The sequence below is a fragment of the Pungitius pungitius genome, chromosome 7, assembly GCF_949316345.1.
Source record: "Pungitius pungitius chromosome 7, fPunPun2.1, whole genome shotgun sequence".
NCBI lineage: Eukaryota > Metazoa > Chordata > Actinopteri > Perciformes > Gasterosteidae > Pungitius > Pungitius pungitius.
The window spans coordinates 19,425,102-19,449,426 of NC_084906.1; the positions used below are offsets into that span (position 1 = coordinate 19,425,102).

Here is a 24,325-nt window from a genome sequence, read left to right on the forward strand (position 1 = left end):
TTTGGGGGGTGAAAAATCCGAGCCACGTGTTGCAAACCTTCTGCCCGGCAGGTTGCCTCGAACTGAACCCTGTATGCGGCGCGATAACCGGTTGACTGCAGTGTGAGGTTCTGTGTTCAGGAGATAAAGCCGCTCGAGTGGAAGAAAAGCGAAGATGCTTTTGTTGAAATGTTGCTTTGTGTGTGTGTGTGTGTGTGTTGCAGCCCAGCAGCCGGCGGGGGTCCGGGCTGCGGAGCCTCAGGTGTTGAACCCAGCAGCAGAGCCCGCCTCCTCCGCCCCCGACGCCGGGCACCGGGACCCTTTCGCCGAGACCTCCGACTGGACCGGCCCGGTGGACTTGGACAGCGCGGGAGTCCGATCCATCGGCGGGATCGACAACTCCTCCGAGATCTCCGGAGAGCACGTCGTCATTCACCTCAACCCGGAGGAGGGCTGGGGGGGGGCAGCACGCGAGGAGTTGAATGACACAAAGGGCGGCAACACCACGGGCCTGGAGAGACATGGAGGTTCAGCCCACCCACAGGAAGAAGAAGAAGAAGAAGAAGACGGCGGCGGGGGAGGCGGGTTTTTTGGATCGTCCCCCACGTTATCACCCGTCCCGTCTTCCACCCCCCAGTCCCACGATACCAACAGCGTGTTGGCTGAGTTTGTCAACGCTCTGATGAAGCCCTTCAGGTACTGGAGAGGAGGCGAGGAGGCGGAGGACATGGACCAGGGGCCGGCGGTGGCGGAGGAAGAATCGGCAGAGAACCAGACGCAGGGCGAAGCCTCAGGTTCACCCAAAGCGAGCGTGGACAAGGGCGGCGTGGACAACGCCATCACGGAGCGCGGCGGCGGGGGTCTCTCCCACGGGACGCCTGCCGGCGGGCCGCGGCGTCCGGACGGCCTGTCCGAGCAGGAGAAAGAGCTGATGCCGCTGATTCGATTGGTGCCCGCGGTCCAAAGCACTCAGACGGGAGAGAGGGCCTCCGACTCGCCCGCCGACCACCCTCCACCCGACGGTACGAGACAACCCCCCCTCCCCCCCCCCCCCTGATCTGTGTGTGTATTTCAATCCACCTTTAAACCAATAGCCAGGTTATGGGATCAAGACATAAACGAGCGTAAATGGAAAAGGTTTTCTTTCAAATTGAGACCTGATGCGTTCACCGTGAATCTCGGGGGGGATTATAGGATCCGTTCACGTCTCCCTCTTTATCAAGTCTCCGCCTCTCTGTTGCACTCTTTTCCCTCGAGTTCTTCTTCTGCAGGGCAATTTAAAGTAGTGCTGTAGATTTAATTGGAACCTTTTTTACACTGTAATTTTTCCGTCAACGCTTTTTTCCCGTTACATTTTCCGTTAACGTTTTTTTTACGTTAAATTTTCCAACGTTTCTTTTCCCGTAAAATTTTCCGTTAACGTTTTTTTTTCCCGTAAAATTTTGTCATCAACATCAAAGAGCTGTGATGTCATCAACATCAAAGTGCAGGGGTTTTTTCCGCCAAATTTTCCGCTACCATTTTTTTCCCCGTTAATTTTTCCACTAACGTTTCCCCCCCCCCCGTTAATTTCTCCGTATCTGGTTACCACCGCGGTGTTCAGGGGAATCCGAGCTCCGGGTTGATGCATTATTCACGACCCGCGTCCAATTAACCAGGAGGCCGCGCCGGCGTCCGCTCTCACCTCCATTCAACGGCTCTCTGAAGGTAGGCAGTAATGATCGCCGCAGCGAGGAAAGCCAGGGAGGGAGGGAAGTGAAAGGTGGGGGTGGGGGGGGGAGTCGAGGATGAGTCGTTTCTCTCTTTCTTTAATGTTGCTGTGAGGGAAAGCTGCCCAGCTGATGTCTCTTCTTAAACCAGCATCAGTGAGCTGAGTTAACTCTGTTATTGCACGCCGCAGGCTTCCCCTTGGATCTCCACAACCCTCAGTAACTGATGGGGCCCTGTTGCCTTTTTGATTATGGCGGGGGGGGGGGGACTCTGAGCACAACCACGAAACATCAGAATTTAAACATTGAATCAAATTAATTTCTGCATTTAGAAAAAAAAAGGCCTCTGAAGTGTGAGCAGGGACTCGAATGATCTCCCTCGCCGATCAGAATGTTTTTTTTAATATTCTATTGAATGATATAAAGCCCCCTCGTGGGCCGAAAAAAAAACGGAAGTATTATTTGAATAAGCTCGACATGCAGGACCCGGCTGTCCGTCAAAGAAACCCGCCAGAGACGCAATTTATGTGATAGCCGACCGTGTGCTGAGTGTCGGAGCTCCTGACATGATTCCCATGGCCGTCCAATAACTTCTCCTCGGGCTTTTTCTAAATTCTATTTTTTATTTTATTAGATGCCATAACGGCAGGTCGCATCGGGGCCATCGCTCTCTCTCCCTCTCTCTCTCTCTCTCTCTCTCTCTCTCTCTCTCTCTCTCACCTCCCTCTCTCCCTCTCTGCGTCTCCCTCTCAGGATTTAATATCATGTCCACCCGACCCGGGGGAATCTCTCAGGGTTGTTTACTCCGGTAAAGTGGAGTCAACGCGGCCGCACCACTCACTGCGGCGCCACACAATTACCGCCGCAGCCGCGGGTTTATTACGAGTCTGTTCTGCCAGGTTTTTCGGCGCCGGGGCTTCTCTAAACCTTCTTCTCGCCGAAGCGCCAGCCATCCGAAACCTACGCCTAATCGGCCCCTTTTTTATTCGTCACGCGGGTCATTACGTCGATGATCACGGCAGATTCATGTGTTTAATCATTCTCCCCTTCATCGGAGTGTGTAGTAAAAAGTATGTAATTGGCTATGTTTGGGTTATTAATACGACAATTACCGCGGTCCACGCGGTTCTTATGGAGATGGAACCTCGGGCTCGTGAAGCTCACTTGGGCGCCAGGCAAGCCGGCGGACGCTCTGAATAATTTACGGCACATTTTAATATTTCATGCATGGACATATTTGGGCATGTTCTCTCTCTCGTGGCAATTTGTTGTGCTGGGACGAGTTACTCCCCCCCCCCCCCCCCCCCCTCCTCCATGTTTACTGAACCAAAGACAGCCAAACGGAGCCGAGCGGTGACGCCGGGAGCAACGCTAGCCGAGGCCTCCCGGTAACACAACCTTTACAAAAAAAGGACAGAAAAGCACACACCAACACCAGGACAGAGTGAATCATTGATGGTGCAGACGGTGTCGGTTTTAACGCCGTGAGCTGATGAGGTCCAGCGGGCCACTTCATCTAAATAAACAGCGCGGATGGGGGGGATGGGGGGTGGAGGGGGGTTCGGGGTAGGAGAATCCACGGGGAATTGAGAAAACAGGGGCAGAGAAGAGAAGTGTGAAATTGCGTCCTCCCTCCGTTGGCCCGGCGTGCACGAGCGTCGGCGGCCATCTTTTGGGTCTGAAAAGCTGATGAGCTCCACTAGAAGTAACATCCGAGGGAATCACAGCCGACGGCTACTTTTAGGGAAGAAGCGGGTCTTTATTTTACTCCATTTGCATGTGCACATCTTCAACAAACCTTCAAAAGCCCATTTCAGAGTCCATCATGCACAGCGATAGTACACCGAACTTCACTGTGGCTCCTTTTCAGAAGAGAGAGAGAGAGAGAATTTAAATATTAATAGATGATCCCATTCGGGAATGTGACAGTTTCCGCATGTAAAACCAATAAGTCAAAATGAATTAATCATTGGAAGGAATAGCAATTGCAAGGGATTTTTTTGGAGGTTGTTTTGCAGCGTGACAGCTCAGGGAAAAAATAAACTTTTGTTTGAGGTTCAGGACCAATTGAGTGAAGTTATAATATGTTCTTGATGGGTTTATTTGATGCTAAAAACAGAACTGACTGGGACATTTGAAAAGGAAATGAGATGTATGTAGAGCAACAAAAGCTAAGCAGAATTCCTCTTTTTCTTTTTATTGATCTGTTCCATGGTGAGCCCAAACAGGATGAAGGTGGTCTTAAATTCTAAAGAGGCCACAGCAGGAAATCTTAAATTCACAATGCGGCGTTCTGATTGGCTCCCTCTCAGCCCGGCGTTCACCATGTGGTCCTGTCTGCCGCCGGCTACGACCTCCTGGGAAATTAGCCTCCATTTAAAAAAAATCAAAACGCAGCGTTAGCTAGCTAACATCGCCACACGACATCATGCGCATTCATTTGCATAAAGCTCAGTCGCCGTGTCGTCTGGCGGCGACTGAGGGAGAAGAAGAGAGGGGGGGAGGGGGGGGGGGGGGCAGGGCTGTTGGCGGAAGAGCAGTTAAATCATTAGAAATTAATCACAATATCATTTAATTGGATACATTTCAGGCTCGGTTGGAACGAGTCGCCACCAGAACAACGGGAAGCTATTGTCTTACAATAAGCCCTTCTGGAAGTCGGGGAGCGGGAAGTTGTCTATTCCCGCTTTGGGTTCCTTTACGAACCCGAATACAAATGATTTGTTTAGAAAAGAAGAAAAGATGCGATGAGCACAAACCGACGGAGCCGCTGAACACACCCCCCCCCCCCCCGCCCTGTGACAGTTACTGGGGGCTCAGTTTAAGCCTGGCTTTTGTTTTAATTGCTAATTCCACATGCACAGAAATTAAATCCACCCCCATCCTCTCCGCCCCCATAATGGAAAGGCATTAATTAGTCTGTTGTGTGTCTTTGTTCCCTTTAGGGTTCAATGCATCTGGTCCCAACGAGACGTCTCACCCCGGCGATCATGTCAACGCATCCGCCCCCCGGGGCCCGGCTTCGGCCCCCGCCCCCGGAAGCCACTTTCGCTGGGCCATCAAATCCATGCGTGCCTCCGGACTAGGCCCCCCCGGGAATGTGCCCTACGCGGGCATGCGGCCCACCTGGGGTCCCATGGAGGCCAAAGTGGGGCCCCTCGAGGTGATGACCCTGCCCCCGTCCCTTCGACAGGACAACTCGGACAACTACTCAGGCCAGGGGAAGGACCAGGAGGGAGAGGACGCCGACTCCCCATCGGCAGCCAGCACTGCATTGTGGGAGGAGAAGGAGATGCAGGTGAATGAGATGGAGGAGCGGGAGAAAGAGGAGAAGAAGATTGAGGGGAAAGGGATGGAGGAGCAGGAGAAAGAGGAGAAGAAGATGGGGGGGGAAGAGATGGAGGAGATGGAAGGGAAGATGATGGAGGAGAAGGAGGGGAAGGATTTGGAGGGAAAGGAGATGGAGGGGAAGGAGATGAAGGAGATAGAGGGGCAGGATATGGAGGGGAGCGAGATGGAGGAGAAGGAGATGGAAGGAAAGAAGATGGAGGGGGAGGGGAAGGGGATGGAGGAGATGGAGATGGAGGGGAAGGAGATGGAGGGGAGGGAGATGGAGGGGAGGGAGATGGAAGGAAAGGAGATCAAGGAGACGGAGGAGATGGAGGGGAAGGAGATGGAGGGGAAGGGGATGGAGGAGAAGGAGACGGAGGGGAAGGAGACGAAGGGGAAGGGGATGGAGGAGAAGGAGATGAAGGGGAAGGAGACAGAGGAGATGGAGGGGAAGGGGATGGAGGAGAAGGAGATGGAGGGGAAGGAGACGAAGGGGAAGGGGATGGAGGAGAAGGAGATGAAGGGGAAGGAGACAGAGGAGATGGAGGAGAAGGAGATGGAGGGGAAGGAGACGGAGGAGATGGAAGGAAAGGAGATGGAGGGGAAGGAGATGGAGGAGAAGGGGATGGAGGAGAAGGAGATGGAGGGGAAGGAGACGGAGGAGATGGAGGAGAAGGAGATGGAGGGGAAGGAGACGGAGGAGATGGAGGGGAAGGGGATGGAGGCGAAGGAGATGGAGGGGAAGGAGACGGAGGAGATGGAGGGGAAGGGGATGGAGGAGAAGGAGATGGAGGGGAAGGGTATGGAGGAGATGGAGGGGAAGGAGACGGAGGAGATGGAGGCGAAGGAGATGGAGGAGATGGAGATGGAGGGGAAGGGTATGGAGGAGATGGAGGGGAAGGAGACGGAGGAGATGGAGACGAAGGAGATGGAGGGGAAGGAGACGGAGGAGATGGAGGGGAAGGAGATGGAGGAGATGGAGGGGAGCAGCGACGGGAGCAGCTTCCCCGGCGGGTTCGGATTGAAAGCCAAAAGCAGCCCTGAAGCGACGCCCTCGCTCGGCCCCACTGAGCTGGTGACGGTGGCGGAGCACACCTCTCCGTCCCAGTGGCAGGTGGTGCAGCAGCCCACCACCCCACCCGGGGGCTCCTTGGAGCCGGACCGGACAGAAGGGGCCAGGGGAGAGATCCTCTACACCCGCGACCCCAACCACGACCCCACCCACGACCCCACCTCGCTGCCCTCGCCAAGAGAAGGAAGTACTTCAGAGTCGGCGCTCACCGGGACGCACGGCGAAAGCACCAGCCGAGCGGAGGCGGCCACCTCCACCCCCGGAGCCCTGGCCGAGGCGCTGACCACCCCCGGAGCCCTGGCCGAGGCGCTGACCACCCCCGGAGCCCTGGCCGAGGCGCTGACCACCCCCGGAGCCCTCGCCGAGGCGCTTACCACCCTCGGAGCGGCCGAGCTTCAGACGACCGGAGACGCGCTGAGGACGGACCCCGTCACCGCGACGACCCCACAGGAGAACCCCTCGGAGAGTGCCGCCTCCGAGGAGGCGTCCATCTCCATCTCGTGGGTCCAGGAGGAGGGGGAGAAAACGACAGCCGACCCCTCGGCTGCTCCGGCTCTCGGCGGCGGGCCTCAAACCAGCTCGGGCGCCGTTTGGTTGACCACCGTTGCGTCGGGTTTCAACGCAGCCGCCACGGAGATGGAATCCAGGTCGGCGGTGTCCGAGTCCTTCGTGGTGGGGAGCCGGTGGACGCCTTTTAAAAGCGCCAGCCCGCAGCCGGAGGACCACCAGGACGCCAGCGACCCTCTCGGGACCGTCGGGCCCAACTGGGCCTTTGGGTTCATCCCATCAGGTACGTGATCACTGAACGTCATCATTTGCGGCCGCTTGTTAGCGCTCCACCCGAGCTCCACCATCAGAAACATCCACCCGACCTCCACGCACGCCCTCACCGTTCCTTTCTCTTATGGGTTTTTTTTCTCCCCACTCCTCTGCTGCTCCGACACGCATCATGCATTCTTAATCCCGGCTCGTTCTCCCCCCCCCCCCACCCCCCGAGGTTGGGTTCAACGAGACCGCTCCCGACAGCGAGGCGGTGCAGCGAGGTGACGGCGAGTAGGTCTCACTGAAGTAATTAGCGGGTCGCGGCGAGTGCGACGAGGTGAAATGGCGAGAGGCCGAGGTCCCTGTCCCCAAACGAATCAATGGAGACACAAACGACAAGATGGGAATCGTAATCGTCTGCGGTCACGTCTCCGCTTCTCGTTCTCCAGTTTGTCCATGTCACCCCCCAGCCCCCCCCCCCCCCCCCCCTCTCTCTCTCTCTCTTTCTCTCGCGGTGGGCTCAATGCCCAAACTTGACAATAACTGTTGGGTACAAGAAACACAAACTGCTTTTGCTGTGTAAAACATAACCGTGACCCCACCAATCATCAAAGTGAACTTCGAGAGATCCGGGTTGATGTAACTGGAGATTGAACGGTGGCATGTTTATTACAAGAGAGAAAACGAAAGAAGGGAGGAGTACGAGGTGACGCTGCTCCTCTGTATCAGGATGACATTTGGATGGAGCTTCTCCAGCCGAGTGATTAGACGCAGGAGGCCGCTCCCTCTCGTGACCTTTTGCGGTTAACGTACAGAGAGCATTACAGCAAAGGTTTGTCTTCCCATTACAGGGAGATAGAGACAGAACGGAGGGAAAGGGCGGGTGCATAGACAGCTACGGAAAGCAAGAAATGGTGGAGAGAGAGTGTCCTCTCTTCTGCTGCAGGTGGGAGGAAATGAACCTCTTCAATCAATGATCAGAAGCTGCATCAACAACGTTCCCCTGGGAATCCAGACAGCACGTTGCTGCTCATCTTTTCTTTGCTCCTCTTCCTTTTTCTCATCCATTCCGTTCTTTTTGCATTTCTCTTCCCAATCCTCTCGATTACAAGGCCAGTTTCCGCCCCTCTGCGTCCTATTTGGCCACGTATCAGAGCGATAAGACACCGGTAAGACGCTAGAGACACGCCACATCCTATCCGCGCTCGCTCTGGCCTCCAGCTAAACCCCCACAGATGGGCGGCCATACGCGCACGCACACGGACTAAATGTATGTTAAGAAGCACCAGCATGCGAGGCTCTCTCAGGAGTAAACCTCCATAATCCACCCCGCATATCTCACCAACACACACACACTGAATATGTCTTAATCCCTCACTGTGAGAAAGTTAAAAAAAGTCGCCTTTTATTCCTTTTTTCTTTTTTAAATAACTCATATCTTCATTTCCATATTGTGTAATCCTAAAGTCAGTATTTGTGAAAGTTTGTAGCAGCACAAGAAAAGTTACACGCCCAGATAATCCCGGCGTGGAAACGTAGCCGAGTGGCCCGCAGGTGCGTCGAGAGCCGGCGGTCCGGCGGCTTACAAAAACGCCGGCTTGATCCCAAGGAATAAAGCCTGGTCCCGGCCCCGTGGCGACATCGCTAACACGGCAGCCCGGCCCTCAGCCCAATTAGAGTGTCACAATTGGAGGAGAGGAGCCAGTGTGTGTGTGTGTGTGTGTGTGTGTAAGATAAATGGCGGCGTGTTATCAGGGTCGGTGGATGGATGCTCAGTTGGTCCGCCGGCTGGTGGACTGCTGCATAGAGAAAGAGGTCCATTGATTTTTCTCCCAACTCTTATTTCTCCTCTTTGTGACGGCGCGCGGCTGAAACAATTTGATGGCCTCTTGAACTCGGGGCGGGGGGGGGGGGGGGGCGGTCAGTCGCCTTCACGCCGTTATCTGATCCTCGTCGCGTCCATTTAACAACAAATTTGTCACCTCCCTTAAATCCATCCGCTGTCTGCTTCTCGTTCTTCTTTCTTTCTTTTCACGGTTGTAATTCCTCCATTTTCTCCCCGAATCAAACCCTCGCGCAGGGAGCTAATCCTCCGCTATTGGCTGCTGCATATAAAATGAATGTGATTTGTTAAAGAACGGCCTCGAGGGACACCGGGCTCTATCTTGGTGTGAGATGAAGCGGCGCCGCACACCGCTCAGCTGCTGACTGAGTGCCCGGTTAACCAGGGGGGAATAACGGAGCCGCCCCAGTGTCGGGAATGAGCTTAAGTACACTGTGGCGAGGAGTCGGCTCACAACGCACGTCAAACAATTCTCCATATTTTTCTTGCTTTTCGAGGGACTCGAGATGGGAGGCAGGTTTGTAAAAAAGCAAACGACAACAACCAAAACCGGCGAAAGGCGGCTAAAAAAAAATCGAACGTCGGAGACGCGCTTCTTCTGTGACCTCGACTGCCTTCGTCTCCATCAGTGGCGAGATGGAGCGCGGCGTTGGTCCCGATTCTCCCTTTGCTAAAAACCAGCCGCCTCGGATCAGCCCTTCTAAATCAGGGTAATCGGTGCACCGATAACTCGGGGGTGTTGCGTAACCCCCGGGGCAACGTGGATGGCATCAAATATGGACGTGTTCCATTAGGAACGGGTCTCTACAGGGTAAACACAGCCGCAATTAGTGGCACGAATCATGGCCCCTGTTCCATTCAGGTGGCCGACTCCCGAAATGCAACGGGCATCATAATTGACGCTGCGCTTAGCCCCGCCCCCTGCGACTTTTGCTCCCCCCCCCCCCCCCCCCGGGGTCACGCCAACTAGCGTTTATCTTCGCCTCGCCTAATGTGTACTCGGGGCATTGAAGAAGCGAGGACACATCTGTGCGCGAGTGCCAAAGGTTGTTCAGCGTCGAGCTGCGATATGAAAAGGCAAATATTTGTTGTTGGGCCGTTTAAACTGAAACGCTGACTAAATAATTCAATGTGTGGAAGGCAAAAGGCTCAGTCCAAACACACCGGTGCTGGGGGAACAGAAGTTACAGTCAACGATAAAAACATCTGTGTAAGCTCATGCACCAACAGAATTTGGGTTTAATTTTTCCGGTCGTGGTCCTAAAAAGAAACAAAATAACACCTGAAATTGCTTAAACATGCTGTTTATATTTCTGCCATCACACAAAACGTTTTATTATCTTTGCTGCTGCAACAAAACCTGGTGATTATTCAGACTCCAGCAGGCCGCTGTCTTTCATTTCCAAACTCGCGGGACCCAGAGCTCCCATTATGGCGGATGAATGACTCCTGACTGGTGGCAGCAAAAGAAACCTGTTGTTGTTGTTGTTGATGTTGTTGTTGTTGCTGCTGGTCAGTCGGGTGCAGACCAAATGTGGCGCGTTAACTCTCCTACTTTTAAGCATCGTGCTCACACGTGCGTGGAGAGTGAATTTGTCGTGTCGCTCCTAAACTTTGCGTGTTTGGATTGGAGGGTTCACGGTATTCGGCGCTGTGCCCGTAACAAGGAGCTGGCCGAACAAACAACTGTAGATGAAACCATCAGCTGCTCGTTGGAGCGCTCTCCTCCCGTTTTATTGGAGTCGTTAGCATTTATATGCCTCCTTAAACCCGATGACAGGAAGTCTCCCTATTACAAACAATAGAATTCACAGAACTCTCTATCTTGAACTCTTAATGTCCGGCCCGTTTCGGGCCCCCGAGGGCTTGCTCCACCAGATGGGAGGTGATGGAGTCGGAGGGCTTTGGCGGGGTGCTGTCAGGGGGGGAACACGACCCTCCGTGTGTGGAGCCATTGTGTGGCTGCGCGGAGCGGGACGAGACTATTACCTGGTGACCGGCCGCTACAACGGAGGCATTGTGGGGCCACGAGATTAGACGTCAGGAATCTGCTGCGTCTTCCCCAGAGAAGGTTTCACTCCTCCGTGCGTGTCTAACAGGCCGTTCCTCCTGGGGGTCGATAGGAGGGGGGCGAGTAGCGGCCACTCGGCTTTGGTCACTGGAAGGATCTGAGTTTTGATTTAAAGGGGTACATAAGACTGAAAAATGGAGTCATGTGTCGCTGTCTATTGTCTATTTGTGGTTTGCTGCCATCCCCGTCCACAGCAGTACCTCCTTCTGCTCCTCGTTAGCATTACAACGACCACAGTCCTCTTCAAGGCATCCAAACGGCCCCTTCTCAAGTCTCACTGGATGTGAAGGTGTAGATTACGGTCTGGTGTCTGGTCAAAGTATCTGTAACAAATAACAATGGAGGCTTGGAGGGATCTGGAGGAGCCAGCGTCCCTTCTGTGAGTTTCAGCCTGCAGATGTGACGCAGTTCTTGTGTGCAAATCAACTTCGTTTTTCCCTTGAGAGCTGTGTGCATTCATTAATTAATAATTCATTTGATTTTGAGACTATTTCCGTGTTGAACAAAAAGGAAAAAAGCTAAAGACACGTACAGCGCTCGACGTGCAGCCAAACATGTGTTGAGCAATCACGCGGCCTTAAGCTCTCAGTCCTCTGTGCGTGCACAACATCTTTGGTTAATTTTTTTTTTTTTTTAAACGGAGGAATACGCTTGATTCAATATTCTCATTTCACCACTAGCACCCGCACGATGAGGGGAAAAAAAGGTGGATAGAATGTGTTTGTGATGATAAGCCAAGATGGATTATTTTATTTCCACTCTGACAGCCCAGATAATGCAATTTATTTAGGACGAATGGAGACGCCAGGAATGCCGCTCTCGTAACAAAAGACCCTCCATTTCTCCCCCCCCCCCACCCCCCCGCCGCCGCCGACTCGGTGTGATGCTCACGGGGAGCACAGGGCTGCTTCCTGCTGCTTCCTGCTGTGTCAAGGTGCTGGCACTGTGGCTAATTGCAAGTGTCACGCATTTTCATAGCTTGTGTGTGTGTGTGTGTGTGTGTGTGTGTGTGTGTGTGTGTGTGTGTGTGTGTGTGTGTGTGTGTGTGTGTGTGTTTGGATCAGAAGCTCTGTTCTGAAATCGGCTCTCAATTATATGCTATTTCCGTATGATTTTAGCATAAAATGATATTGTAACTTATAAGTGTTATTGGACTTCTTTTCTGTTCTTTCGTCATGCACATGTTGGGTAGGTATAAACCCCAAATGTACATGGTATAATTCCTCCTTTTTATCTTCAATAGGAAATCCAAAAGTTATTTTTGTATCCAGTTATGAATCCCAGACCTCCTATGTTTTTGCTACCTTGGGTTTCCTGCTGGAGGAGAGATGAGGAACAAGGGGCCACGGACTGAGAATCGGGGCCGGATGCCATAATTCGTATTTCTAAAAGAACAAAAGGGTTTTGGTCGGGTCGCTGTGTTCGGTCCGATATGGAAACACCTCAAGGAGAATTCTGTAGAAAGGAGTTCTACAAATGTACAAAATGTACAAATGGATGATGAACTCACTGTACCCATTTCATGACCTTTATCCAATCATCTTGCTTCTATAAGTCACAAAGAACAAGTGACGCCTGCAGACTGTAAATTGATCACATCGCCGTGTAAATAAATAACAACTGGGAACAGTTTCATACATTGGCAGTCTTTTCATTTGAGTAATCCGGTGTTGATTGCAGCTTTCAGCACGCTCAGTAATAATTAATGCACCCGCTTCACTAGGAGACTTATATTTCCATTGCAACGAGAGGTCACATGGTATCTGGGGCGTGCACCTCACAACGTAAATCTTTTCCTTCTCCTTTCAGTCTCAGCAACTGTTGTGAGTTCCGTCTTATTGCCTCCCTCCCCTGCAGTGCCCATCGATGCTCGTTTGTCACCCCCCCCCCCCCCCCCCCCCCCCCCCCGGCCCGCCTCTCGTGGTCGAGCCAGGCTCAGGCCCGGATCCGAGGCGTCGTCCTTGAGCGCCGACTTCCTGCCAGCCCCCGGGAACGCCGGGGAGCCGAGCAGGTGCTGATCGATCGGGTTACGTTATCTTTCTCTTTTTTACCGCTTTTATGGCATACAGTATGCCCCCCCCCCCCCCTCCCATGGATTAATAGGGCTGCACTTCTGTGGTCTCAACAACCGCATTGGCCACGTTTGTTTTATCGCTACACTCGTCAATCAAAAATAGTGACACCTCCACAGACGCACAATTTAGAGGCTCAGTCGTAATAAAGCTCTGAACTCTTCCTCTTCCGTCCCGGTGGTATATTGGGGTTTATCTTTGATGCCGCAGAAGCTTGCTATGAACCCCCCCCCCCCCAGCCCCCCCCCCGCCCACTGAAGGGTTCGGTGTAACGGCCCTCGCTGCAGTAACCGGCACCACCTGCGTCTCTGCTTCCGTCCCGCTCCACCTCTCGGCCCTCGCCCCCCCTCTGCCCATCCGTCACCAGGAAGTAATGCGAGAGCGCTGCGGTGCCACCGATGCCGTGTTATCTTTATTCCAGCAGACAAAGGTTTTCTATCCCCCCCCCCCCCCCCCCCGGCAGTAATTGTAGCTGATCTGCAATGAGTGACGTGGCTGATGGAGGACAGGTTGATCCGTGGTTCTTTCTGGTCCGTCCGTCCTTCCTGTCGGGGGAGAGGTGGAAACTTCAGGGGTCACTGAGGTCGTTGCAGATGACTCGGTGAGCGCTGCTAAAGAAAAGAGAGTCAAACCAACCTTGTGTTCTGAAGGCCAATGAGGGAGTGTCCTAAAGCATTCTCTCAACTGACCACCAGGGGGCGACGAAAAATGACTCTACTTCTTTCGTGATTTATTCCCTGAGTAAACATCCAAAAACATGAGATCATGGTCTGTAGTTTCAGGTCTTCTCCCGTACAGCTTGATGTATTGGTCCATTTAGAGTCAAATAGACCGCAAAGGGCGGAGCTTACTGGGATTGACACATCTCGGGCGCGTACATGATGGAGGACCAATTAATTGACTATGAATTTACCTGCAGAAGGTTCCTAATGTAGCGTTGCTCTCGGCGTGTGGACCAGCCTGAGGTGTCATCCGTCACACTTTTGCATACATCTCTTTAATCCTGCCGTCGCTGCTCTGCCGCCCCGAGTGACCGAAGCAGAGTTTATACTCGCCTTTCTCCTCACTGCGCGATGAAGCCCACAGCTGGAACTGCTCTGTTTGCCTCGGTGTAGTGCAGCGTTACATTCTGCCGCTGCCGCCCGGGGGGGCACAGGTGATGGCTTATCACGCCCATGAAAGGAGGGGCGGGGGGTGGGGGGGGGACACTTTAGCAGGCCAAGGAATGATCCCCGTCTCAGCAAAGCTATTACAAGCTTGGGTGAGTCCAGGCACAGCGACGCAGCGGCCAAAAGCAGGTGTAAATAAAGTAAATGAAAGTGCGCTTGTGTGTGTGTGTGTGTGTGTGTGTGTGAGTGAGTGTGTGAGAACAGTTTTCAGAGTGTGTGTTGCAGACGTTTGAGTTGGGTGTATCTGTCAGCACAAGCTTTTTATGGGGGGCTTCCATTATGTCGAATTTGCAAAGCACTCAGATTCAGACTTCATGGGACGCGAGACATTTCCCTTATCGCAATCCTCTTTTATGGCCCATTCCAAATCCTCTGTGTGTGTGTGTGTGTGTGTGTGTGTGTGTGCGTGTGTGCGTGTGTTGACATCGGGGAGCAGCTTCCCAAATGGGCCACGGGGCTCAGATAATCTCCCGTCCTCCTGAGAGGCTTTTTCAAAAAACTTAACACGACCCCAAAGAGCAGAAAAGTGTCACACAGAAGAACGTGTTTCATAAATCCTGCAGTGGATTGAAGAGATGTTTCTGCTTCCGCTCAACGTCAGGGACGAAGACTTTACGTCAGCAGACACCACGCCGTCCTCCTCCTGCCTCTTCCTCCTTTCCTCTTCCTCCTTTCCTCTCCGACTTTAGCCCAGAAACAGAAAGACACTCAGAAGAACTGGAAGAGGCGACCTATTTCAGGACCAGGGCGTAATTAATCATGAGCAGCAGCAGCAAGCATTAAGAGAGGAGGAAATGTATCACAGACCTTTTTACTCTCTCTCTCATATTTGTATTTTTCTCCCCTTCCCTCTCCGCCTCAGCCTTCTCTCTCTGCCTCACACCTTTTTTAATCACTTGCATAACCTCTCCCCTTCTGCAAAACAAACGTTAAATGTCAAACCAACCCCCCCCCCCCCCGGATGGAATGTTTAAAGACTCAACTCTTCTCACTATAAGCAAAGCACGGACCCTGTTTGTCAGGGCTGCTACAGTGTGTGTGTGGGGGGGGGAGAAGCTTTTAATGGCAGTTAACTCGTGCAGGTCGACACACATGAACAGACTATTCTGCCTTGGATGGACAGGTTGTTCATGTCCACACAGGACACCGCTACGCCTTACGTAAGGTGTACCTAAACACAAAAGGTGTTTTCCACTTCCCTGCACGCCGCGCCCCGAGCCCTCCCTCAGTGACTCGACCCGATGGGCCGCCGCCGCCCCCCCCCCCCCACAGCTGTCAGTCACGCAGCGCGCCTCCTCGCCCTTTTTTCCACTGTGCAGACACTCAAACTGAAGAGAGGTTTCTGAAGCTGAGGTTGAATACCGAAAAAGCCCCACGCGAGGACCCTCGCATGCCACACCGTGCACGTGTGACTCAGATGGTGCACGTTAACGTTCTCATGATGCATTTGTGCTGTATTTGTAGAAGTCTGAGTGCAAACAGCTGTCTTCCTTTCTTCTCCTCACACATTCACCGTACACTTTGTCTTTGATTTGGTTTGACGTGTTTTTTTGTTTTTTTCTCTCCCCCCCCCCCCCCCCCCGCTGTTGAACGAGGAAATGAGTCCCTAATGTTTTTTTTTGTCTCATTCAGCGAATGGCTTTTAAAAAAATTTATTTCCAAAGACACACTTTCCATCATCTCCCCCTGCCCTGGGTACCAGCAGCACCACGTCGCCCCGCTTCACAGGAAATTGAATCCACGCTCACGTTTATCTACATCTCACCAGTACGCGACGAGTCCGGGTCGGAATGCGCTCGCACGCGCACACCGACACTTTAATGAATGGCTTTGCCCCCCCCCCCCCCCCGGTGGGGTCGGGACGGTCGACGTTCGGGGGATCTGCAGCGGGCTCTCATACATCATTAAGTGAGGCGGCCCGTTGTTATGGAGGAGATGCAGTGTATCAGATGGCCTGACAGATTGTGTCAGGGGCTGCAATCCTATCAGGATCGGATGATAAAAAGACACTTCATCGAGCCGGCGCCCTGCCGTCTGCATGCACAATAAACAAAACCCTGACGCCTGCCCCCCCCCCCGTCCTGTCCTAAAATATAACGGCAGTAATAACGACTTAATCTCCTCCATCTCCGCCATTCACTCGCCAAAATAACTCTCGTGAAGAGGCTCGGCCTCATCAAATGTGTCTATCGCCCCCCCGTGATATGCCATAAAGATAGGTGCCCCCCCCCCCCGCGGCGGCATGCATGACACGATCCGCTAATTTATGGGGACCCCGGCTCATCGTGGGAGGCAGTAGAAACAGCAGGGGGGGGGAGGGTGACTCAGCACATCGTCCTTCGCCCCGGCGGCCATCAGTCATGACAAACAGGGCGGCGACAGAAGGCGACGTGGACCCCATCCCTCACCTTGTACAAAGTCCCAGAGGCCCGAGACGAGGAGGCCCGAGACGAGGAGGCCCACTCCGGACGGGCTCGGGATAATGACCGGGGGAGGGGGGGAGAAGTGGGAGGGGGGAGGGGGGGTGCGCTGGCTCACTGCCTGTCACAGTTTGTCAGCATTCGAGGCACCTCCGTGGGGCTCCTTCGCTGTAGAATAAATGGTGAGATTCACATTTTCTCTCCCCTCTGTCTGTCTTCACAGTGGAGGACAACCCGTGCCAGACCAACCCGTGTCTCCACGGGGGCAGCTGCCTGCAGGAGGGGGACGGCTATAGCTGCTACTGTCCTCAGGGCTTCTCCGGAGAGAGCTGCGAGATCGGTGAGTCGCCGTCAGGTCACGGCCCCCCCGGTAGCTTGGCTTATGACGAGTCGCTGAATGGACAAACGGACAACGGAACAAAAGTTGCCGTGAGCCCCTGTCCTCCCTCCGCGGGCCCCCCCCCACGCTGTCTATATTTACGCCCCTGCTCAGAGCCGAGAGGCGTCAACGCTGTGTCACCGTGCCGCGAGGGACAGACAGACGGCGTATGACATCACTGTGACGTCAGCGGGTTCATGGGGACGTTTGCACACGGCTTGTTTTGTCCCCTCTTTGTTCGAGAGGAGGATTATCCATATGCTGCAAGTCAGCCAGTTGTGACAGAGGTGGCTGATTGGAAGCTGCATGCACCCAGCTGTGTGTGTGTGCGTGTGTGTGTGTGTGTGTGTGTGTGTGTGTGTGTGTGTGTGTGTGTGTGTGTGTGTGTGTGTGTGTGTGTGTGTGTGTGTGTGTGTGAGAGAGGCTGAGACCATGCAGGACACATGGGCCACAGAGGAGCCGTGATGAGGTTTAGTGAGGGATGGAGCAGCTGGTTTGAGTGCTGAGGGAAACAGGAACATAAAGGGGAGTATATATAACCATGAATAGATATATAATGATATGTATGTATATATATGTATATATATGTATATATATATATATACATATATATATATATAGTGCATCTATTAGCCGACCCATAGTGCCGACAGCTAATAGTGGAACGCGTATTGGGAAACACGTTGAGCCTTTTGTTGGTGATTCACACGGAGACAAAAGGCCAAGCTGCGGTTTTAAAGGTCATTACTTGCCGTCATAGGTCATAGATGGGGGGGTCAGGGGTCAGGAGTCATGCGGGGCCTATTGCCCTGGGTCTGGTTATCAATAACTTATCCATTCTTATTATGCAGCATTTAGGTGTGCCTACGCATTAACGACATTGACGATCAATAGACTTTGGATCTGTCGCTTGTGACGAATGTGCTTTAACTCCGATTAACATAAATGTTGGCAGGGTACCCACTCATAAAATATTTGGTATTTACTGATTATTTCTGCACTCCTTTCGCTTCCCTTCCTCATTAGGGTTTAATTGCTGTTACTAAAGTGTGGGGTTGTTGATTATGTTGCTAAACAGCCGCGTATCTGATGTTTTCACCACGAATTACGGCCAAAGGCAACAAGGTTAATTGCTTATTACACCAAAAGCTTGACCACAATTTTACGCATTACGGGAATTGGGCCGTAAGGAAAGTGCTGCTTGAGCTCCGTGTTGCATTTCCAAACCCCTGGGCTTCTCTCTCCTTCTCCTAAAATACGTGGAGTAGCCCCTCCAGCGCAGCCCATGTCCTCTGCACGAGGAATGAGGATTTATGGACGAGTGAGGCGGAGGCAACACAGAGGCAACACCGCTCGGAGGCGGCCTCCAGGACTCGGCTCGTAGCCGCAATTATTTGAGGAGCGTTTTTGGGAGCTGCATTATTGATGGGCTATGTTTCCACCGTGGGTCCGCAGTTAATATTTATGAGGGGAGAGCTGTGTACGTGTCTACGTTAGCAGCTCCACCAGATCCTCGTCTTCAAAAGGCTCCATCTGTACTCCTAACTGGGTCTAAATTGATTGAGTGCTGTCAGTGGAGACACAAGGACCATCGTGTGTGGCACCCTAAATAAGAAACCAAAGAGTCCCGGTTCCTGCAGCAGATTAAGTGATTCAAGTGATTAATGAGGCACAATCAAGCCTGCCTGATTGATGACCGTTTGTGGAGATACGAGGCTGAATTATATTTGCCTTCCTCCCAGCTGGAATCGGCATTTGTTGTGGTAAAGAAAATAGAAGGGGGAGATGTAAACAAAAAGCGCCCAGATGAAATGACACGGCTTAATATATCTCACTAAGCAACGACTCACTTGTTCCATTGCAACTACTTTGTATGAGGTATAAACTTCTGTTTAACGTAAACGTGTCTCAGCTGCACAAATCGGTGACTAACAGGAAGAGAGGGACGACCAATCGGTTTCCTTCTTCAGGAAGACCTCAATCCACCCATCAGGAGGGCGGGGGGGGGGTCAGGTAAATCACTCTGATCAGTGAAAGGACCTTCATTCGCATCAGGATGAACCCACAAATAGGGACAAACACTTTGCGTGTGGGCAGCAGCTGGTGTGCTGCTGGCGCTTGTTGCAGAATGTGAAGTGAGGTCGAGACGGTAAACGATCCTCTCAGCAGGAGGAAGTGGCTCCGATCGTCTCTTCCTCCCCATTCATCTTCCTCACGGCCCCGCCAGGATTCGCCTCCTCCGTTTCCCCCCCCCCCTCGTTCGCATGAATTAGACGAGATAACCGCCGCCTCCCGCTTCTTCTTGCTTTATCTTTATTACTTCCGTTTTACTCCGCCTTCGACTCCTCGAGTACATCGGTCAGAGAAAAAGGAAGGAAAACATGGAAAAACATGTGAAACAAATGGCGTCCACAGCCAACCGCTCCCCGACTCCACCACACTGACATCCAGGGTCAGTTTCATCGTCTCTGTGCGCGCAGACATGTCCTCCACTTGAAGTTTTCTGCTCGACAGGAAGCCCGAGGCTTTGTTTTTTTTATTTTTTTATTATTATTATTTTGCACTGAGGCCACAATTCCACCTCCCTCCTCTCTGCCTCCCAGCTCTCTACATAAATAACACACTTGCTTTATTTCCATTCAAAACAAGACTTCGGCTCATTTTTCTTTTCGGTTAAGGATCTTCCCCCCCCCCCCCCCCCGCCCCTCCTGACACATGGCTCCTTGGCAGGGATCCACGCTGCAGCGCCGTATTGAAGGTGCTCCGCAAAGTGCAAAGATTGGGGGGGGGGGGGTTGAAAGCAAGCCAGTAGCCCCCCCAGCCATTTCCCAAATAACACATATTTCTGACCCCCTCCCCCCACAACCCCCAACCTCTCCCACCCCTCTCTGGCGCTCCTGTCTGTTCCTCTCGCATCGCGGCGTCAAAGGGCCCCTACAAGTATTCCAACAGAAATGCCTCCCTCCTCACAGGATGAAAGTCATTCCACTCAAACTGTCCAATATGCTCCAAAAGATTTTCTCCTTCACACACACACACACACACACACACACCTGTTTTATGTAAACCCAATGCATAAGTCATGTGTAACTCTTCCTCTGAGACTCGCTCCTCTCGAGGTCTCCTCTATTAATACCCAGCTCACCTCAGCGGCGTGTCCGCCGATCTGCTGAGGTCAAAGAGGACGGAGGGGGGAGGTGGGGGGGTGTGTGGGGGCGGGGGGAGACGGGCTGCCAGGGGGGATAACGGAGGTTTTATTGTTGAGACAAACAATCGGGCGGTTGGAGGGGGAAGGCGGCGGTGCTGTGAGCAATAGAGCTGACTTATATCCCCAGAGTGTGACACGGGTGAAAGGAGGAAAAGCTGCAGATGGATCTCTGGGTGAGTTGGGAGGACGCGGGGGGGGAGACGGATGGAAAAGGAGGCCGGTGCTGCCGCGCCGCTCCCCGCAGGACATCACATTCATCCCTTGGTTAATGATGGACTGGAGACATGTTGAAGACTTTTACTGCGGCTCTTTGGACTCGAAAAGAGGGTTGAACAATAGAAACTTCTGATATCTTATTTTAAACATAATCTACTCCTTTTTCTCTGGGTTTGTGTGTGTGTGGTTGTGTGTCTTAAGATCGTCCTCTGAACCTCATTAGCGTCAGAATGCACCGCCTTTAAAACAAATACAACTGGACCTGCAGTAACTCACCGGTTTCCGATCAATGGCCGCCTGAGCGGGAGGTCCGATTCCTAAAACTTCTTATAGAATGTAGATAAACTTCAACATGCGGCTTACGAGTCTTGTTTCTCGATTTTGGGGAGTTGAACCGATACCAGCGTGTGAACGGCCTCTGGTATCAGCTTCCATGGTTCATCAGCTCATTTACACCGGACCTGGGAGACGGCTAACTCACGTTAGCTTACGAGGTAGCCGCCTCGCTTAATGATACATTACAGCTACATCCGGCAAAGTGCCACCGATCCAGCAACATTCACCTGGAGGAACCGGATCGGACCTGAGTCCAGGTAATGGAATCAGCATCAGAGTGGAAAAAAACATGGTATCAGAACGTCGATATCGTTCTCGTATACAGCAACCACAAGATACCATTAGCTTAGCTTAGCTTCAAGAACTGAAACAAGTGGCCTGGTTCTGCCCTCTAAAAAACACCAATCTACTAAAGTTCATCAGGATTTATTCCATTTATTCAATAGAAAAACTGAATTGTAGAAACAGCAAGTTGTAGATTTAGTGTGTTAGTGTTAGTGTTTCGTGTGTGCACGATGCCGGCGTGTGGATCTTTTGTGCCACCGATGACCGCCGATTTTGTCCCAGTTTGCCAAAAGGTCTCCGATCGGATGCTTAATCAGAGTCGGGATTGGCCGCGCCCTCCCCCACCGCCGCCCACAGCGCCGTCCGATCGGAGCTCCACGTACAAACGCCGTTTTTGCACATGTGGTAGTGTGCGGTCAGTCGCACAGCATGAGCATACAGGTGGGCGCCGCCATTCCCCAGCTGTCAATCAGCGGGGACACTCCTCCCTCCCCAAACCCCCCTCAACACAATGAGAAACAAAGGACACGCCGACTGCAGAGATGAATGGAAATGAGCTGCAGGGTGCACGTGTGTGTGCATGTGTGTGTGAGGGTGTGCATGTGTGTGTTTGTGCCGCATGCGGAATTCAGAATAATGGGCTGCGGGCCAAGTTACTCTCTCTTTATCTCTGTTTCTTGCTCGCTCGAACACACACACCTTCTCCTCTCTCTCTCTCTCTCTCTCTCTCAAACACACATATTGAGACACACACACCTACTCTCCTCTCTCAAACACACACACACACACACCTATTCTCTCTCTCAAACACACACATTCACACACACACACACACACACCTATTCTCTCTCTCAAACACACATTCACACACACACATTCACACACACACACACACACACACACCTATTCTCTCTCTCAAACACACACATTCCCACACACACACACACACACACACCTATTCTCTCTCTCAAACACACATTCACACACACACACACACCTATTCTCTCTCTCAAACACACATTCACACACACACACACACCTATTCTCTCTCTCAAACACACATTCACACACACACATTCACACACACACACACACACACACCTATTCTCTCTCTCAAACACACACATTCCCACACACACACACACACACACACCTATTCTCTCTCTCAAACACACATTCACACACACACACACACCTATTCTCTCTCTCAAACACACATTCACACACACACACACACACATTCACACACACACACACACACCTATTATCTCTCTCAAACACACATTCACACACACACACACACACACCTATTCTCCTCGTTCTCAAACACACACATTCACACACACACACACACACCTATTCTCTCTCTCAAACACACACACACACACCTATTCTCTCTCTCAAACACACACATTCACACACCTGCCATCTTGAGTTGACTCATCTTTACTACTTGTTTTTGTAATTTAGTCGTCAGCACTGTTGGGCACAGAGAATAAATATGCATGTGTGCGTGTGGCTGATATGAGCTTGATTTAGCTCAGCGCGTGTGTGTGTGTGTGTGTGTGTGCGTGTGTGTGTGTGTGTGTGTCTGTGTATGGCAGCAGCTGAGGAAGTGAAGCGCATGAATGCTGGCCACGTGGAGAGGGGGACAAATTGATTTCCCATGAAGACGAGGAACTGGGTTTTACAAGAGGGGGGTCGTGGGGGGGGGGGGCGTGTTAATCAGTGTGCCAGAAATAATCACGCAACAACAAACACAAACAGACACACACTTGTATCATCAGGTACAGAAACAACGCACACTCATGCAGCAGTGAACACACACACACGTCTCTTTGACTCTATGACTCTGTGTTTTATTCATGACGTGCACACGCTGCAGCCATGCACGTGAAGGCCGAGATGATCTTAAATGCATGTAACAAAGCGTCATCATTTGAAGTTAATTATCTAATTGAGTTTCAAAAATACTTCAGAAACATTTAAGACATGATGTCAGTCTAATCGTTTCTCTTGTAGATTTTAATTTTGAGAAATAATTGCAGTTTTCAATCACGATATTCTGAATGTCAGCCCCAAAAAATGTAACTATGACAATGAAGCAGGAACGAAGCAACTAGAGAAGCAGACGCTCCTCATGCTGGTGTCCTTGTCACTTCATGATCTCCATGGTGGCAGATCAGAGATCGAAGAGGGAGATAATCAATCGTCATTCTTCCTTAAGAGTTTTCACAGGCACTTTGTTTGGTGCATTTCTTCAGAAATAGATATTTAAATAGATCCAACATCAGAGCTCCTTCTACTCAGAAACACATCCTTATATAATTCCACTGTCAGTGATTAATTGATTCCGACAAAGGAAAGAATAGATAATTCCACTCTGCTATTTCCTCTTTAAGAATGTCAGGAATAGCGACAGAGAGTAGCCTGTCATTCGCCCCTCTGGGGACCTGCTCCACTTTAAGATGACTTTTTATGTATTGTACTTTTATAAGTCTGTATGCTACAGGAGTAAGGACCAGGAGAAGAGGGAGGGGCTACATAAATGGGAGGATGGAAGGAAAGGAGGAAAAAGTAAACCAAGAGAAAAACAGAGGCAGAGGAAGTGTTTTGAAAAGGAAGGAAGGAAGGATGCAAGGGAGGAAGCCAAGAGATGAATAATGAAGGGAGAAGGGATGTAGGAAGACAGATGAGGGAGGAAGGAGAAGTGAAAGCATAAGTAATCCATCCAAGAGGTAGAGTGTTAATGATCACACCCTGGGTGTCCTGAGTAGAGGAGGGGGGGGGGGGGGCGCAATGGGACACCTGTTAAACCCTCCTCCAAAGGAAATCAGCCCGGTAATACCCCCCGTGGTAGACTGGGGGGGGGGGGAACAAGGAAGGATGGACTTGCCATCCAGAGATCTCCAGAGGGAGCGACAGCGAATGGAAGGTGACGAGACTCGGGAGTCACAGAGGAGAAGGAAGTGCAGAAGAAAGAGAGGCAAAGAGGAAATGGAAGAGCAAGAAAATAACAATAAGAGCATGTCGACTAATGCTTTGATTCTCCACAACTCCTCCTCCCCTCCCTTCTCCTCCTCCTCCTCCTCCTCCTCCTCCTCCTCCTCCTCCTCCTCCTCCTCCTCCTCCTCCTCCTCCTCCTCCTGAACGGAGTCAGCCAGCGCGCTGTAGCAGCTTGTTTGGCTTCTACAGCCCCTGGCTTATTTTTCCATGGCCACCGCCCCCCCCCCCCTCCCCCCCCCCCCACCGCCACTCAAATATAAACAGACACTGAAGATGGAGCCAGCGGCTGCACACGCACACACACACACACACACACACACACTGTCAGAGTCAGACTGTCGCAGCTGGCAGAGCGACGTGAGATGTTGTGACACTTTACCTCATTACATTTTCCCAGGCCGGTACCAATGTTGCAGAAGCGCTGTCACACCAAAGCGAAGGACCTCACACACACACACACACACACAC

At 52.0% G+C, this 24,325-nt stretch overlaps 1 protein-coding gene across 2 annotated transcripts in view; it reads left to right on the plus strand.

The window, feature by feature from the left end:
* The window catches only part of ncanb (neurocan b), a 91,986-nt gene that overhangs the window by 37,076 nt on the left and 30,585 nt on the right, over nucleotides 1-24,325 (plus strand). For both annotated transcript variants that reach the window (XM_062563354.1, XM_062563355.1), the window contains exons 8-10: nucleotides 204-1,001; nucleotides 4,634-6,880; nucleotides 16,651-16,767. In XM_062563354.1, the coding sequence (XP_062419338.1) occupies nucleotides 204-1,001; nucleotides 4,634-6,880; nucleotides 16,651-16,767 (3,162 nt within the window). The remainder of the gene's footprint in view (nucleotides 1-203; nucleotides 1,002-4,633; nucleotides 6,881-16,650; nucleotides 16,768-24,325) is intronic.